General features: G+C 42.5%; 1 protein-coding gene across 2 annotated transcripts in view; it reads right to left on the bottom strand.

Annotated features, from left to right (window-relative positions):
* Positions 1-19,909, bottom strand: part of ERBB4 (erb-b2 receptor tyrosine kinase 4) — a 1,426,503-nt gene that overhangs the window by 402,711 nt on the left and 1,003,883 nt on the right. For both annotated transcript variants that reach the window (XM_069733421.1, XM_069733420.1), the window contains exon 17: positions 17,096-17,228. In XM_069733421.1, the coding sequence (XP_069589522.1) occupies positions 17,096-17,228 (133 nt within the window). The remainder of the gene's footprint in view (positions 1-17,095; positions 17,229-19,909) is intronic.

Raw genomic sequence — 19,909 nt, 5'->3', positions numbered from 1 at the left:
GCAGCGGCTTCTCTTCCACCCTGCACTGTTGACGGGGCATGACTGCCGACGTCATGTTGATTAACAGCTGGCTCCCCGCTGCCTAACTGAGGAAAGCTGACTGTCAATCAGCATGATGATGGCAGTCATAGCCCGTCAACAGAGCAGCCTGAAAGAAAGGAGCTGCTTTGTTGATGATGAACAGCTGAACCGCCAGCAGGAGCGGTCTGTGACCGTTCTGTGCCAGTACCGGGTAGAACAGGCAGGTAGTTAGCAACTGCCTGCCTTTAAGGCCCATAATAAAAAAAAGTTCAGGATAAACCCTTTAATGCCATACTGATACCATATGGATGCCATGGAACATTGTGAATGTTAGCGGTAAGCTGAGCAATCAGTAAGATTTTAGAAAACAGCTATACAAATGGTAAAAATAACATGACATTTATATTGTAATGTTGACTTTCAAGGAAAGCTGTCGTAGTTAACAAGCAGTTGGATCAGCAAGCATCATGTGGGGTGGCACGGTGGCTCAGTGGATAGCACAGCAGCCTTGCAGCGCTGGAGTCCTGGGTTCAAACCCCACCAAGGACAACATCTGCAAGGAGTTTGTATGTTCTCCCCATGTTTGCGTGGGTTTCCTCCAGTTTCCTCCCACATTCCAAAGACATACTGATAGGGAATTAAGATTGTGAGCCCCAACGGGGACAGTGATGATAATGTGTGCAAAACTGTAAAGCGCTGCGGACTATGTTAGCGCTATATAAAAATAAAAGATTAGTAGAGCAGGAGGAGCTTAGCAGACTGGTTTTGTTTAAAAAAATATTTTGTTACATTTTTAACTTATTGATTGAAATCATTGCTTTATCTTATGAGTCTAGTGGGCGGCTCTAGTAAGTAACTGTCATTTATTAAGACCTCCCACTGGACTCCTAAGACATGGATGAGCAGGTGTTCAATCATAAGTTATAAGTTATATTGAAATATTTCTTACCGAATATTTTATAAATCTGCTCAGCTCCCCAGCTCTATTCTGGTAGATTGGACGGCATTTTTTCCCTTTGAAATAGACTTTTTGTAAACATTTTGATTGGATCACAGAGCGCATAAGAGAAAAGTAATAAATCCATTGTATAAAATTCCTACGTAATGTATTATTAATAGATAAGAGCATTACTTAGAAGTACCAAGACTTAGTCTTTGCTATCTAGTCACAAAAATATATTAGTAGTATTCAAAAACGAATTTTCAATTTCAGTTCTTTGGCCTTTTGAGGTTTGGCTAACACCGCCCTTTCTCCTCTGGAAAAAAACCCAAAATATATTGAAAAATGTTTGACAAATAATCCATCTCTCAGGCTGATGTGGAAGGTAATTATAAAGGAGTCTTCAGGTTGTAAAAGATTTAATAGCAATGCGGTATTTCACCTTGTCTCCACAAGGTTAGCATCGCTGGTCTCATCTGATCCATATTCTGCATCTGTAAAAGGTTTTCCGCCCGTGTCATACATAAAACACCATATAATATAGGCGCCGGCGAGCTCTGATTTTATTGTGGCGCTATGACTGTCGTGTCTAATATAATTTCATTATTGATTCTTTTATTTATCAATCTATTTATTTATATGGTTTAATTTTATAATGCAGTTGTGCAGAGATTGCATGGTATCAGAATGCCCTTCCGCTCACACGCAGGTGACATTGTTTTGGTTGTATTTCAATTTGTAATATTTTATATCTCCAGTATATCAATTTTCCTCATCCGGAGGAGAGCTGCTTTTTACATATATATTTATTCTTCTTATTATTATAATTTATATTACAAAATAAATATTTTGTATAAGCCAGTATAGGAAAGAGAAGGAGATCCAGCTCAACGAAATAGTGAAAAATACATAGTTTATTTCACTTAAAATATAGTGAAAGGACAAAACATCAGCATACAAAAAAATATTATAAAACCAAGGTCAACGCGTTTCCGGTGACTAAGCACCCTTAATCATGATTAAGGGTGCTTAGTCACCGGAAACGCGTTGACCTTGGTTTTATAATATTTTTTTGTATGCTGATGTTTTGTCCTTTCACTATATTTTAAGTGAAATAAACTATGTATTTTTCACTATTTCGTTGAGCTGGATCTCCTTCTCTTTCCTGTTCGTCTACGCCCTGACACAGCGGTTCCGTGCTCCGAGCTCTTGGGAATGTCGGTATGGTGAGCTGGATTTTGTTTTTTCCTATAAGCCAGTATACAATTTGGCTCTCACACATCTCCACCCTCTTGGCCATACCCTTTCCTTTTTTAATGCCCACTCATTGTACCTGGGGGGCATGGCCTTCTCCTCTTTCATCTTACTCTAGCCCCGGTTCTCTTTTATTGGACTACTCCCTATTTATTTACTTACTAGATGGTTGCCCGATTCTAATGCATCGGGTATTCTAGAATATGCATGTCCTCGTAGTATATTGCCCAGTCACATAGTATATTGCCCAGCCACATACTATATTGCCCAGCCACGCACTATATTGCCCAGCCACGTACTATATTGCCTAGCCACGTACTATATTGCCCAGCCACGTAGTATATTGCCCAGCCACGTAGTATATTGCCCAGTCACGTAGTATATTGCCCAGTCACGTAGTATATTTCCCAGTCGTGTAGTATATTGCCCAGTCACGTAGTATATTGCCCAGCCACGTAGAATATTGCCCAGCCACGTACTATATTGCCCAGCCACGTACTATATTGCCCAGCCACGTACTATATTGCCTAGCCACGTACTATATTGCCCAGCCACGTACTATATTGCCCAGCCACGTAGTATATTGCCCAGTCACGTAGTATATTGCCCAGTCAAGTAGTATATTGCCCAGCCACATACTATATTGCCCAGCCACGTACTATATTGCCCAGTCACGTAGTATATTGGCCAGCCATGTAGTATATTGCCCAGCCACGTAGAATATTGCCCAGCCATGTACTATATTGCCCAGCCACATAGTATATTGCCCAGCCACGTACTATATTGCCCAGCCACGTAGTATATTGCCCAGCCACGAAGAATATTGCCCAGCCACGTACTATATTGCCCAGCCACGTACTATTTTGCCCAGTCACGTAGTATATTGGCCAGCCACGTAGTATATTGCCCAGCCACATAGTATATTGCCCAGTCACATAGTATATTGCCCAGTCACGTAGTATATTGCCCAGCCACATAGAATATTGCCCAGCTATGTAGAATATTGCCCAGCCACGTAGTATATTGCCCAGCCACGTAGTATATTGCCCAGCCACGTAGTATATTGCCCAGTCACGTAGTATATTGCCCAGTCACATAGTATATTGCCCAGCTACGTAGTATATTGCACAGCGATGTAGTATATTACCCAGCCACATAGTATATTGCCCAGCCACGTAGTATATTGCCCAGTCACGTAGTATATTGCACAGCCACGTAATATACAGCACAGAGCCACGTAGTATATTGCCCAGCCACATAGTATATTGCACAGCGATGTAGTATATTGCCCAGCCACGTAGTATATTGCCCAGCCACGTAGTATATTGCCCAGCCACTTAGTATATTGCCCAGTCACGTAGTATATTGCCCAGTCGTGTAGTATATTGCCCAGTCACGTAGTATATTGCCCAGTCGCGTAGTATATTGCACAGCCACGTAATATACAGCACAGACACGTAGTATATTGCCCAGCCAGGTAGTATATTGCCCAGTCACATATGTAACAGGTTAAAAAATAAAAAAGAAACATACTCACCATCCGAAGAGCCTGTTGTAGTTCCGGCGCTTGTGTGCGGTGTCCGGTCCCAGGATTGGTATGAGCGCAGGACCTTCCATGATGTCGCGGTCACATGACCGTGACGTCGTGGTCACATGACTGTGATGTCATGGAAGGTCATTCTCCCATAGCATCTTTGGAAGCGGAACCTGCCGCTTGCAGTGCCGAGGAGAGGACGCAACGGCGGAAGGTTGAGAATAAGGTTTTTTCTTTTTATTATTATTATTTTTAACATTAGATCGTTTTACTATTGATGCCGCATAGGCAGCGTCAGAAGTAAAAAGTTGGGGACACACAGGGTTAATAGCGGCGGTAACGGAGTGCGTTACCGACCGCATTAACCCTGTGTTAGCGGTGACCGGAGGGGAGTATGTGGGCGACAGACACTGACTGCGGGGAGTAAGGAGCGGCCATTTTCTTCCTGACTGTGCCCGTCGCTGATTGGTCGCGGCAGCCATGACAGGCAGCTACCAAGACCAATCAGCGAATGAATAACCGTGACAGAAAGACAGACAGATGGAAGTGACCCTTAGACAATTATAAAGTAGATTCTTGCCTTCACCCGCTTTGGTTTTAAACAACTTTTTTTTAACATTTTTACAACTTTTAATTACAGTTTATATACCTTTGCATTATCATTATTATTATCCATTTTAATGTGTGAGTGTCTGTTTTTCCGCTGACTTTTACCGTACTTTCTACTCACCTTCGTTACATGACCGCTCAGCGACCAATCACAAGCCGCGACGTCATCGAAGGCCCTCTACGCGCTCATTCTTCGGAACGAAAGCAAGGCGGTTGCAGCGGTGACGACCAGGGTGCGTCAGAGGTTAAGTATATCAATATTTTTTATTTTTATTCTTTATTTTACACATGAATATGGATCCCAGGGCCTGAAGGAGTTTCCTCTCCTTCAGACCCTGGGATCCATTACAGGATACCTTCCGATATTTGTGTCCCATTGACTTGTATTGGTATCGGATATTGGTATCGACGATATCCGATATTTTTCGGATATCGGCCGATACCATCCAATACCGATACTTTCAAATATTGGACGGTATCGCTCAACACTAGTAACTACAGATAAAACAAAGAATACCTTAGGATTACATTTAATCAATGTGGAGCGCCCCCAGACACAGGGCCACGAGTTCTCAGTATCGGGCCTCTCTGGTTTGTTTCTGAGGCTGTCACGGTGGCTAGACCCGGTCCGTGACCCTGCTAAGGGGCGTCCAATAAAGGTGGTACAGTCTGTCAAGGGTTCGTGATGCCACCTGTGGTGTTCGGTCAGGGAGACTGACGCTGCTGTGGGGTCCGCTGGGGTGATGGAATGGCAGCTGGATGGTATAACTTCCCACAGGTGAAGTGTGTCCCCAGGGCTTCCCAGTAAGGTGGATGGTGATGGAGTGAGGTGTAGTCAATAACGAGGACACAAGGTTGCAGTCTCTTTACCTCTTTACTGAAGACTTCAGGATCCTCAATACAGAGCTGTCATGATCCCAATGGCAGGGGATCACAAAAGGACAAGCACAAAAACAAAACAAGCTCTAGGGTGATGGAACCTGAGCTGACCGCGATCCTGAACCTAAACACACAACTAGCAGTAGCCGGGGAACGTGCCTACGATGATTCCTAGACGTCTCGCGCCAGCCGAAGGATTAACTTCCCCTATAAGAAGAAACACAGACCTCACTTGCCTCCAGAGAAACACCCCACAGAAATAGCAGCCCCCCCACATGTAATAACGGTGAAATGAGAGGAAAGCACATACGTAGTTATGAAAATAGAATCAGCAAAAATGAGGCCCGCTAAAGCTAGATAGCAGAGGATACAAAAGTGAACTGCGCGGTCAGCGAAAAACCCTTCAAAAAACCATCCTGAAATTACTGGAACTCATGTGCCAACTCATGGAACATGAGGAGTAATTTCAGCCCACTAGAGCAACCAGCAGCAAGGAATCACATATCTGCAAGCTGGACTAAGACAAAAATTAAGCAAAACGTGGAACAGGAAAATCAAAACTTAGCTTGTCCTGAAGAAAACATACGCAGGGAGCAGAGGTAAAAGACACGCTGATTACATTGATAGCCGGCGAGGAAATGACAAAAAGGCCAGGTTAAATAGGAAACACCCATAACCTGATGGAACAGGTGGACACCAGAGACCGCAGAGAACACAAGTCACCCAGTACCATCAGTAACCACCAGAGGGAGCCCAAAAACAGAACTCACAACAGTACCCCCCCTTGAGGAGGGGTCACCGAACCCTCACGAGAACCACCAGGGCGACCAGGATGAGCCCTATGAAAAGCACGGACCAAATCGGCAGCATGAACATCAGAGGCAATCACCCAAGAATTATCCTCCTGACCATAACCCTTCCACTTGACCAAATACTGGAGTTTCCGTCTGGAAACACGAGAATCCAAGATCTTCTCCACAACATACTCCAATTCACCCTCCACCAGCACCGGAGCAGGAGGCTCAAGCGAAGGAACGACAGGTACCTCATACTTCCGCAACAACGACCGATGGAACACATTATGAATAGCAAACGATGCCGGGAGATCCAAACGAAACGACACAGGGTTAAGAATTTCCAAGATCCTATAGGGACCGATGAACCGAGGCTTGAACTTAGGAGAAGAGACCTTCATAGGAACAAAACGAGAAGACAACCACACCAAGTCCCCAACAAGAAGTCGAGGACCCACGCGGCGACGACGATTAGCAAACTGCTGAGCCCTCTCCTGGGACAACTTCAAATTGTCCACCACATGACTCCAAATCCGATGCAACCTATCCACCACCATGTCCACTCCAGGACAATCAGAAGGCTCCACCTGACCAGAGGAAAAACGAGGATGAAACCCCGAATTACAAAAGAAAGGAGAAACCAAGGTAGCAGAACTAGCCCGATTATTAAGGGCAAACTCGGCAAGCGGCAAAAAGGAAACCCAGTCATCTTGATCAGCAGAAACAAAACACCTTAAATAAGTTTCTAAAGTCTGATTAGTTCGTTCCGTCTGGCCATTCGTCTGGGGATGGAATGCAGACGAAAAGGACAAATCAATGCCCATCTTAGCACAGAACGTCCGCCAAAATCTAGACACAAACTGGGATCCCCTGTCAGAAACGATGTTCTCCGGAATGCCATGCAAACGGACCACGTTTTGAAAAAACAGAGGGACCAACTCAGAGGAGGAAGGTAACTTAGGCAAGGGTACCAGATGAACCATCTTAGAAAAGCGGTCACACACAACCCATATGACGGACATTTTTTGAGAGACAGGGAGATCCGAAATAAAGTCCATGGAAATGTGCGTCAAAGGCCTCTTCGGGATAGGCAAAGGTAACAACAATCCACTGGCCCGAGAACAGCAAGGCTTAGCCCGAGCGCAAACTCCACAAGACTGCACGAAAGAACGCACATCCCTCGACAAGGAAGGCCACCAAAAAGACCTGGCCACCAAGTCTCTAGTACCAAATATTCCAGGATGACCTGCCAACACAGAAGAATGGACCTCGGAGATGACTCTACTGGTCCAATTATCCGGAACAAACAGTCTTTCCGGCGGACAACGATCAGGTTTATCCGCCTGAAACTCCTGCAAAGCACGTCGGAAGTCTGGGGAGACAGCCGACAAAATCACCCCATCCCTAAGGATACCAGTGGGCTCAGAATTTCCAGGGGAGTCAGGCACAAAACTCCTAGAAAGAGCATCCGCCTTCACATTCTTTGAACCTGGCAGGTATGAAACCACAAAATTGAAACGGGAGAAAAACAGTGACCAACGAGCCTGTCTAGGATTCAGACGCTTGGCAGACCCAAGGTACATCAGATTTTTGTGATCAGTCAAGACCACCACACGATGTCTAGCACCCTCAAGCCAATGACGCCACTCCTCAAATGCCCACTTCATGGCCAAAAGCTCCCGATTACCAACATCATAATTCCGTTCAGCGGGCGAAAATTTTCTAGAAAAGAACGCACATGGCTTCATCACTGAGCCATCGGAGCTTCTCTGTGACAAAACCGCCCCCGCTCCGATCTCGGAAGCATCAACCTCAACCTGAAAAGGAAGCGACGTATCTGGCTGACGCAACACAGGAGCAGAAGAAAACCGGCGCTTAAGTTCCTGAAAGGCCTCCACAGCCGCAGGAGACCAATCAGTAACATCAGCACCCTTTTTAGTCAAATCCGTCAAAGGCTTAACAACACTAGAAAAATTAGTTATGAAGCGACAATAAAAATTAGCAAAGCCTAAGAACTTCTGTAGACTCTTAAGAGATGTAGGCTGCGTCCAGTCACAAATAGCCTGAACCTTGACGGGATCCATCTCAATAGTAGAAGGGGAAAAAATATACCCCAAAAAATAAATCTTCTGGACTCCAAAGAGACATTTAGAACCCTTTACAAACAAAGAATTGGCCCGCAGGACCTGAAACACCTTCATGACCTGCTGAACATGAGACTCCCAGTCATCAGAAAAAAACAAAACATCATCCAAATACACGATAATAAATTTATCCAGATATTCACGGAAAATATTGTGCATAAAAGACTGGAAGACAGAAGGAGCATTAGAAAGTCCAAAAGGCATCACCAAATACTCGAAATGGCCCTCAGGCGTATTAAATGCGGTTTTCCACTCATCACCCTGCCTTATCCGCACAAGATTATACGCACCCCGAAGATCAATCTTAGTGAACCATTTAGCCCCCTTAATGCGAGCGAACAAATCAGTCAACAATGGCAAAGGATACTGATATTTGACTGTAATCTTATTCAAAAGACGATAATCTATGCAAGGCCTCAAGGAACCATCTTTTTTGGCCACAAAAAAAAAACCTGCTCCCAAAGGGGACGAAGATGGACGGATATGTCCCTTTTCCAAGGACTCCTTAACATAATTCCGCATAGCAGTATGCTCTGGCACTGACAGATTGAACAAACGACCTTTAGGGAATTTACTGCCAGGAATCAAATCTATAGCACAATCGCAATCCCTGTGAGGAGGAAGCGAACTGAACTTAGGCTCCTCAAAAACCTCCCGATAATCAGACATAAATACCGGAACCTCAGAAGGAGTAGATGAAGCGATAGAAATCGGAGATGCATCATCATGAACCCCCTGACATCCCCAGCTTAACACAGACATTGTTTTCCAGTCCAAGACTGGGTTATGAGTTTGTAACCATGGCAGACCAAGCACTAAGACATCATGTAAATTATACAGTACCAGGAAGCAAATCACCTCCTGATGAACGGGAGTCATACGCATGGTCACTTGTGTCCAGTACTGAGGTTTATTCATAGCCAAAGGTGTAGAGTCAATTCCTTTCAAAGGAATAGGAACTTCCAGAGGTTCCAGACTAAACCCACAGCGATTGGCAAATGACCAATCCATAAGACTCAGGGCAGCGCCTGAATCCACATAGGCATCGACGGAAATGGATGATAATGAACAAATCAGCGTCACAGACAGAATGAACTTAGACTGTAAAGTACCAATGGCAACAGACTTATCAACCTTTTTTGTGCGTTTAGAGCATGCTGATATAACATGAGCTGAATCACCACAATAAAAACACAATCCATTTTTCCGCCTATTATTTTGCCGTTCACTTCTGGACTGAATTCTATCACATTGCATTATCTCAGGTGCCTGTTCAGAAGACACCGCCAAATGGTGCACAGGTTTGCGCTTCCGTAAACGCCGATCAATCTGAATAGCCATAGTCATGGACTCATTCAGACCTGTAGGCGCCGGGAACCCCACCATAACATCTTTAATGGCCTCAGAAAGGCCATCTCTGAATTTTGCAGCCAGAGCGCACTCATTCCACTGAGTAAGCACCGACCATTTCCGAAATTTCTGACAATATATTTCTGCTTCATCTTGCCCCTGAGAGAGAGCCAATAAAGCTTTTTCAGCCTGAATCTCTAGCTTAGGTTCCTCATAGAGCAAACCCAATGCCAGAAAAAACGCATCCACATTGAGCAACGCAGGATCCCCTGGTGCCAATGCAAATGCCCAATTCTGAGGGTCACCCCGCAGGAAAGATATAACAATCTTGACCTGCTGAGCAGGGTCTCCAGAGGAGCGAGATTTCAAGGAAATAAACAACTTGCAATTGTTCCTAAAATTCAGAAAACTAGATCTATCTCCAGAAAAAAACTCTGGGACAGGAATTCTAGGTTCAGACATAGGCGTATGTACAACAAAATCTTGTATATTTTGAACCTTAGCAGCAAGATTATTCAGGCTGGAAGCCAAACTCTGAACGTCCATGATAAACAGCTGAGGTCAGAGCCATTCAAGGATTAAGAGGAGGAAAGAAGCAGTCAAGCTGCAATTAAGGCTAGGCAGCAAACACTGAGGAGGGAAAAAAAAAAAAAAAAAAAAAAAACTTCCTCAGACTACTTTTCCTCCTACTTCAGCCAAAACGATGACCAATTTTTTATGGCCGGCTATACTGTCATGATCCCAATGGCAGGGGATCACAAAAGGACAAGCACAAAAACAAAACAAGCTCTAGGGTGATGGAACCTGAGCTGACCGCGATCCTGAACCTAAACACACAACTAGCAGTAGCCGGGGAACGTGCCTACGATGATTCCTAGACGTCTCGCGCCAGCCGAAGGATTAACTTCCCCTATAAGAAGAAACACAGACCTCACTTGCCTCCAGAGAAACACCCCACAGAAATAGCAGCCCCCCCACATGTAATAACGGTGAAATGAAAGGAAAGCACATACGTAGTTATGAAAATAGAATCAGCAAAAATGAGGCCCGCTAAAGCTAGATAGCAGAGGATACAAAAGTGAACTGCGCGGTCAGCGAAAAACCCTTCAAAAAACCATCCTGAATTTACTTGAACTCATGTGCCAACTCATGGAACATGAGGAGTAATTTCAGCCCACTAGAGCAACCAGCAGCAAGGAATCACATAGCTGCAAGCTGGACTAAGACAAAAATTAAGCAAAACGTGGAACAGGAAAATCAAAACTTAGCTTGTCCTGAAGAAAACATACGCAGGGAGCAGAGGTAAAAGACACGCTGATTACATTGATAGCCGGCGAGGAAATGACAAAAAGGCCAGGTTAAATAGGAAACACCCATAACCTGATGGAACAGGTGGACACCAGAGACCGCAAAGAACACAAGTCACCCAGTACCATCAGTAACCACCAGAGGGAGCCCAAAAACAGAACTCACAACACAGAGCACGCTTAACAGGGCTATCTGAGACCGTCCGGTCCGATGGGCACATCCAGAGTTTCCTTCGCAGATGGAAATCGTTGCCTACCACTAGCGCCTGTGTGTTGTAGTCCTACCCTTCTGAGCATTTGGAATAGTCCTCACAACTGCTGTTCTCGTTCGTTCGTTCTCTACAGCTCTCTCGTTCTTTGTTTCCAGATGTTACTAGTTTCAACGTCCCCCAGGTATGTTATTGCTAGGACGCCACCCGTATGACGGGAAGGCTCGGAGCTCTTCCGGGACCCTAGAGACGCCCCTCTCCACTCGTTGCCCCATATGTCTTCGTAGGTGTAGTAAGGTAGACAGCCAACCTATCATTAACTGTCCTGCGGAGTTCAAAGTAAGGCCTAGAGTCGGTTACTCCCGCGGTGTTCCGGCCACCGGCTACGTGCCTCAGTAAGATGTTGCCTCGGTTACACGGCACGACTCCTACTGACTCTCCTTTGTGCTTGATCTTGTTTACACTGTTCCACAATATCCTTCCCTTCGTGTCTCTCTCTTGGATACCGCCGCGGGGTGTGCAGGCGCGGTTCCGTTACATTCTGCTCTGTTCGCTAGGCACCTGCCAGTTTCCCACGCCTGACAGGGACCCCCCTGTGTCTTCTCCCTGCAACACCCCCTGCCACACGATGTTGCCTGAATCCAACCCAGTCAGCTTCTGACTAACTTCCTCCCCAACCCCTAGTTTTACCAGTGTGAGGAGTGGCCCAATAAATAAAGCCTTTTGCTCCCCCTAGTGGCCGGAGTGTGAAGTGTAATGTGTTCTAGTGATACCTGGTCAGGAGAACTACTTTAGTGCCATCAGACGTACCATCACTCCCCTTAGTGGCAGAGTGTCCTACTGCAACGACCAGGTCTCTGGGGCGCTGCAAATGCATTTGAGATGTGTTTTTTGCAGTGATTTTTCAAAACTGTGCTTTACAGTATTTTCAGAAAATTGTAATGAAAAACACATTGCAAGCACATTGTGTGACCATGGCTAAAGGCTACTTCTCACAATTTGGTGCGATATTTAATTGCATTTTTAGTGAGATTTTTTTTTATGTGTTTTTTTTCAGCAGCAGTTTTTGTCTCTTTTACTACGTCATGTTTTAAAGAAGACTTTAATTTGGAAACTTACTGTTTGCTGATTTACCCAGCTGTGATACAACTTTATTGAAAACTTAATTGTTAATTGTGCAGATTCTATATGGGTTTCCGCTGTGGAAATTCACTAAGTAAGCTTATGCACCTTATTCAAATCTGTGGGGAAAATCCACAAATAAAGTGCATATTTTTCTCAACCGAATTTGTCATGTTGAAAATTTCAAAAATGCACCACAGGTCAATTTACAGAAACAAAACCTCAGATACAGATACCATTGCCATAAAGGACAGTCCTGTTTGGATTACCCAGGACTAATTGGGATAATACCCCGAGATACTTCCTAATACATAGAAACCAAAGAACATGAAGTATATCAACTCATCAATATGTTAAAAAAGTATATATTTATTAATGCAATGAAGCAAAACCTATAATTTACAAGACATAACTCCAAATAAATAAACAAAAATATATCATACAGAGTCAGTTGAATATTGAGAATGGGTGCCCTAAAACCAGTGTTGCATCATGGATATAGAGAAGGGGTATAAATTGTAGTGATTAGATCCAATGGATGCCTAACGCGCCCCTACGCGCGTTTCGCCCACGGCGCGTGTTGGCATTCATGGATAAAGAAAAGGGTAAGAATACAGCATGGGACTAGCTCCCTTATATTGATATTGGTATTACTTTGGGGTCACTGGACCATGGGGTATATCCGCTTCACTTAGCAATATGGTTCTGATCTTTATGGCTGCTTGGGGATATAGTAAGCACTAGCATGTTATTATTTTTTCCGTTAGGCATCCATTGGATCTAATCACTACAATTTATACCCCTTCTCTATATCCATGATGCAACACTGGTTTTAGGGCACCCATTCTCAATATTCAACTGACTCTGTATGATATATTTTTGTTTATTTATTTGGAGTTATGTCTTGTAAATTATAGGTTTTGCTTCATTGCATTAATAAATATATACATTTTTAACATATTGATGAGTTGATATACTTCATGTTCTTTGGTTTCTACAGGTCAATTTACGCAGCATTACAAAATAGAGTGAGCACAAACTTTACATAAGCCTAATCCACTCTGCTGGAACTGTAATACGCTGCATTTTCTCCACACAAACAATGCACCTGAAAGAAATGTACCAAATACTCATGTTGAGAAATTAGCCTAAAACAAATAACACTGGTACAAATACAGTATAATTTGACATCTACCTTGACATTGATCAATGATGTGTGCTTTGTTAAAGGGAATCTGTCAGCAGGTTTTTTCTATGTAGTCTGAGAACAGCACGATGTAGGGACAGAGATTTTAATTCCAACGATGTGGCACTTACTGTGCTTCTTGGTGCAGTTTCAATAAAATCACTGTTTTATCAGAAGGAGATTATCACTCGTTGTCTCCTGCCATGTATTTCTCCTGCTCTGTATAACCCCGCCCTCACCACTGATTAGTCACTTTCAGCCTGTGTACACAGAAAGCGGCCAATCAGTGGTGTGGGCGGGGTTATACAGAGCTCAGTGTTCAGAGACTGGTAGATCTGCAGCAGATAAAACTGTGATTTTATTAAAACTACAGCAAGCAGCCCAATACATGACACATCAAAAAAATCAGGGTTTCTGCCCCCAAATCATGCTGTTCTTTGATAAGGTGGCAAACAGCTTCCCTTTAAGTCTCAATCCTCCCATGCCTCCTTCAGTCATCAGTGATTTTCACTTACGCAAATAATTATCCGGATTTGTCTTTGTTATTCAATGCGATCACACAGATCACATAAAAGACAAAAATGTGAGCAGCCCCAAAGACTATAATGAGTACGTGAAAATGATGGATAGAACACGTACATGAAAGACAAATGTCTGAATGAGGCCTATGTGATCCTCTTCCATGACAAGTATTTTATTTTTGTCAAATTAATGATGACACGTAACAATAATGCCCGTGACAATAATGTAGTTTACATAGTATTGTCATATTGCTACTTCCTGAGATCTTAGAAGTAAAGGTACCTTCACACTGAACGATATCGCTAGCGGTCCGTGACGTTGCAGCGTCCTGGCTAGCGATATCGTTCAGTTTGACACGCAGCAGCGATCAGGATCCTGCTGTGATGTCGTTGGTCGCTGCAGAAACTCCAGCACTTTATTTCGTCGCTGGACTTTCTGCTGACATCGCTGAATCGGCGTGTGTGACGCCGATTCAGCGATGTCTTCACTGGTAACCAGGGTAAACATCGGGTTACTAAGCGCAGGGCCGCGCTTAGTAACCCGATGTTTACCCTGGTTACCATCGTAAAAGTAAAAAAAAAAAAACACTACATACTTACCTTCCGCTGTCTGTCCTCCGGCGCTGTGCTTCTCTGCACTGTGAGCGCCGGCCAGCTGGAAAGCAGAGCACAGCGGTGACGTCACCGCTCTGCTTTCCGGCTGGCCGGCGCTCACAGTCAGTGCAGGAAAGCACAGCGTCGGGGGACAGACAGCGGAATGTAAGTATGTAGTGTTTGTTTTTTTTTACGTTTACGCTGGTAACCAGGGTAAACATCGGGTTACTAAGCGTGGCCCTGCGCTTAGTAACCCGATGTTTACCCTGGTTACCAGGGGACTGGCATCGTTGGTCGCTGGAGAGCTGTCTGTGTGACAGCTCTCCAGCGACCAAACAGCGACGCTGCAGCGATCGGGATCGTTGTCTGGATCGCTGCAGCGTCGCTTAATGTGACGGTACCTTAATACTATCAGAAAAGAAAAAGCTGTACATTTTTGAATGTTATCTCCTTTTCTTATGTATTACAAATGAACTAGCATATAACCATCTTAGCCATATTTACTAAGAATATTTAGCAAGAAAAAAAAATTGATATTGAAGTATAGATAAGCCACGTCTTCTTCTTGCCACGTCTGTTACTCACATTTAGCATATCGGCCTTTAGACCTTTTAAAAAATTCTCACTCTTTGAGCTAAAATGTCACCATTTTTGCATGCACAATGTAATGGCAGAATGAAAAGGTGAACTTTTGCATAGTTAACGGTATATATTTATAGTTACTGAAATATGTCTTAAAAGAACAACACATGTCCATCATGTTCAACCTTTTCAGATGAATTTTACATCATACCTTGCTAAATTATTTAAGACCCTCAATGCCATTTTTATGACATTATCGTCATTTTTATAGCAAATAGCCCTTTTTGAATTCTGTCCTTGTATATGTGATCGTACTCAACTCCTTCTGGTATTTGAGCCAGGAATTGGAGCCTCCACTGTTGACTTTTTATTGGAATAAATTGCTTTAAAAGAATGTACTTTGGGCTGATCTATGTCGATAAGAAAAAGTACATCTAGCTATGATTTTTAATACAATTGTGTAATAAAAGCCTGGGCCACACAGTATGGCCCAATTCATCATTGCCTTTGTGCCTATTTTGGGCATTATGTGTTTTATGTCTTTTTTGTTTGCACCCAATTTGTTATTCTATTTCTATATCCTTTTTTTTAAGTCTAATCTATAGGTACTTGCCTGTTTTGTTTTTGTTGTTGTACAGAGTCTAGCAATTCCAGATGTTTTAATCGGATTCATCAAATGTGTTTTTTTTTTAAAGTTGCAAAATTTGGCACAACTTCACTTTTAGTCTTTCTCTAGTGTATTTTTGAGTACGTCAAGAATTTGGCATAATTTTTGCACCTTTTGGTACCAAAAGTCTCTAAATCATTCAGGACTTGTGCCCTTATGACAAATTTAGAGACAAAAATGACAACTAATACCACAAGACAAAAAGTGACTTAAAACCCCCCACAAATGATAAATAAGCACCAAAAATGTTTTTTATGCATTGAGTTGAATTTGCTGGAGTATATATTTTGTGGATCCCTTTAACTAATCCCATTGAATATATTTCATAGGTATGGTGTGAATCTGGCCTTACCATATTATTATATGTATATTGTATTAAAGTTTGAACATTCCTTCTTGCGCCAAGTTGTAAAAGCACGGCATGGGGAGAAGGTAACAACCCATCTGCCACCATGCAACGGATGAAGTCTAGAATCCATGTTAACTACAGATTTTACATTTAAACCCTAAGATATTATGGTTAAAGCTTACCAAAGGAACTAACTACTTTTATATATCATTGGAGGTCACGCGGGGGGCTACAATAGACTAACATCAGCCAAACCCACCAACACTGACAGGCTTGGCCGAAAGCCTAATGTCAATGGAGCCTCCCAGTGAGAGAAGGATCTGGAATGTTTGATGTTGGACGGCCAATCCTTTTGTTCCCCATGACATAAGGAGCCACCAGAGAAGTCTGGCAGCAGGTCTCTCGTAGACAACACAGTAGCTGAACATTTGTGTGTATGGAGGGAGGATTCAGGAGAGATAGACGTTCAGCTCACCGATTGCTGTACTGCGAACAGTACATCATCGCCATAGCCAATACTAGACAGCAAGGACATCGGTGGAAACTCACTAATGGACCCAGTACAGCTTGTTTTTTTTTAATTTATTTTAAGGCAAACATTTTTAGAATTTGAAAAGTTGAAAATCAACAAAATACTTTAATGAAGCCATATAAATATACTGGTATGGCTGTAATTGAACCGCTCAGAAAAAAATGATTCAATATTGTACTTTTTATACCATATAATCAACACCAAAAACGAACATTCCAAAAATAATTAGCAAAATTGCCACCATAAAAAGTTAATGATTGTAATATAAGAATTTTATTGAAAGTATTGGCAATGCTCTTTGGGTAACTGAAAGAGTCTAAAGTCTCCGAGCTGAAAGCTTTTTGTAGACAGCTGGCAAACAAGCCATATACAAGACAGTCACGATAAAATACCAAGTGTAAGGACAGCACCTTTATAACATAACAATGGACCATAAAATAGCAGTGTGACTCGAACTTACAATCTTTGACTGTTCCTTGATTCTTGGTAGCAAGCTCTTACCTCTGTCTCTAGGAACCTGCGTAAAGCTCTCTTCTTTTTAATGCTTTTTCTGCGAACGTAGACTGCGAAGGTTAGTCCCATGATGACTATAATAAATAACCCTCCGATAACACTCGCTGCGATCAGGGGAGTCCTACCATTAAAAGCAAAAAAACATGATATTCAGTTATATTGACACTGACAAAAGGTATACTAACTGGAGTACTGGTAGTAACAATGTATCAGACTGAACAGACTGCAGAATCTATAAGTTTGTTTTTTAAGTCTTGATTATGTTTTAAATTGTTCTAAAGTATTTGATTATCATCATTTATAGGAGGCGAAGAATAGAGCTGGAGTGACAGAGGCTTGAGGTCTACAAATAGCTCTTCAGACTCATTTAAATATCAATTCAAAGAAAACCGGAACGGCCAGGTAAAGGTATTACTAGACTTGTCTTTTAAAGAGCTAAATGTGCATATCAATAGTTTGGGGGTAAAATATTGTTGACAGATTCCTTTTAAAGCCAATGATAATATATTATGACACCATGGTGTACCAGTTGTCTAATTCAGCCCTACTACATCTGCGACCTCGGCGCCGCAACAACACAAAGAATCAACAGTTATTCTTAAAACTTCTTATCCGTAATTAAATTCTGCCAACTGATGATCAATAGAAATTAAGCGTCACATTAGTCTTTACTATTTACAAGTATTCTAATTACCACATTATCCTTATGATTTTAATTAGATGTCATGGTCATGGATGATGTGAAATGGTAAAGTAGTAACAGTTTATTGCAAAAGCAATGAGTGCCTGATAGAGAATGAGGATTTGAAAGACACCCACGTCTCGGCTGTGACTCAACAGTAAGAAAGGCTGCAGTGGAAGCGACCAAGTTACCGACATCAGCAGTTTCATCCCTGATAAAGCAGCCTATGGAAAGTCTGCACCACACACATCTATTAGAGACGTGGCTTTCTATGCACAGAGATAGGCAGTCAATTATCTCTTTAATGAAGCGATGCTCTGATTACAAAGACGCTGCCATTTGCTTCCCCCTGTGCATTACTTGTGCTGTACAAGTAGTACAGGGTTTCGTAGGATTACCGAGCCTTAAGAATCTCAGTGATGGGGTCTTATCTCATTACTGGAGGCAGCGTTAACTTAACAAGAATGGTTTGCTAATTCGGCCTAGATACAATGCAACAAAGTGAAGAATCGCAGTCCTGATAACACTAATACTTTCCCAGCATGGGAGCTTCTGAAATACGCGAGCGCTCAATAACGTTCATAGTCTTGGCCTTCTATGGCGGAATAGAAACAGAACAAGTGTTCCCTTCCTGTCCATTCTAGATACAGCTGTGATGTCAGTCCCAAGATGGGCTGAGATAATGGGGTGTGCAGTAATTATATAAGCAGTGAGTGTCCTGTAATTTCATCCATTACAGTTTGCAATCCATACATTGTTATCAAATGATGGCAAAACGTCTAAAAATGATGTCTATGTCAATCTGAGACTTTACGATAAGTGATGTAGATTGTAACTACCAACATTTCAGTGACCAAAATGGAGACATGTAAGACACAATTATGGGACTGCCCAAGGCCACCTCCAAAATGGGCAAAGTGTCCACTCTTGTGTCATGTGTTCATAAACCCTGTCCATTTTCTGATATGTCTTTTTTTGGAATTGTCCGGGCAAAATCTATACATCATATATATAAAATCAGACTCCTTGTTATACTCATGCAAGTACTGGGCTTGTTGTTGCCATATCGGCAGTACTTTTTGTGCTGCACAGTGCCCCCAAATCAAGTACATTAGAAATATTATCATTATCCTTCCAAAACAAAGCGCAAAATAAAAAGTGGCCCTGGAGACCATAGTGCCACATAAATAGTGTAATAACGACCCTTTGTGCACTTAAATTAGGGGATTGTTAATATTGTTTTAAAGCAGTACAGGTGATGAATACTAATAAAACCACCTTTCTTCTCCAATAACAACCCACTATGTGCCTCCAAACAATAATGAAGTCTACCCGTGTACCCTCCTATAGGAAAAGTACCATTTAGTAGTTGTCCGGGCAAGATAAAATGTTGCCCAAGGGAACAGGATATGAAAAAAATCACTAACTTGGATATACAATTAGGTTCAGAAATATTTGGACAGTGTTCAAATCTCTGTGATTTGGGCTCTGCATTCCACTAATTTTTATTTAAAATGAAACACCTGAGACACAATTGAAGTGGAGACTTTCAGGTTTAATTAAAAGGATTGAACAAAATTATCTTGTGAAACGTTTCGGAATTACAACCATTTTTCTACAATGCCTCCTCATTTCAGGGGCTCAAAAGTAATTTGACAAAGTAACTTTACCAATAATAAAATGTTCATTTTTAATACTCTGTAGAGAATCCTTGGCAAGCAATAAATACCTGAAGTCTGGATGCCATGGACGTCACCAAACGCTGGGTTTCCTCCTTTGTGATGCTTTGCCAGGCCTTTACTGCTGCTGGCTTCAGTTGTTGGTTGATTGCGGTCCTTTCTACTTAAGCTTGTGAAATGTTGCTTGATGAGGTTGAGGTTTGGTGATTGACTCGGCCATAGCAGAACATTCCAATTCTTTGACTTAATAAAACTCCTGGGTTGCTTTGACAGTATGTTTTGGGTCATATTGTCCATCTGTACTGTGAAGAGCCGTCCAATCAACATTGCTTCATTGGGTTGAATCAGTGCAGAAAATATAGACATGTGCACTTCCAAATTCATTCGTTTGCTACTGACTTCAGTCACATCATTGATAAACACCATTGACCAAGCACCATT

Source organism: Ranitomeya imitator, chromosome 7 (genome assembly GCF_032444005.1).
Source record: "Ranitomeya imitator isolate aRanImi1 chromosome 7, aRanImi1.pri, whole genome shotgun sequence".
NCBI classification, from domain to species: domain Eukaryota; kingdom Metazoa; phylum Chordata; class Amphibia; order Anura; family Dendrobatidae; genus Ranitomeya; species Ranitomeya imitator.
Note: the sequence above shows the minus strand (reverse complement) of the source record. Positions and strands in the feature narration are given on the sequence as shown.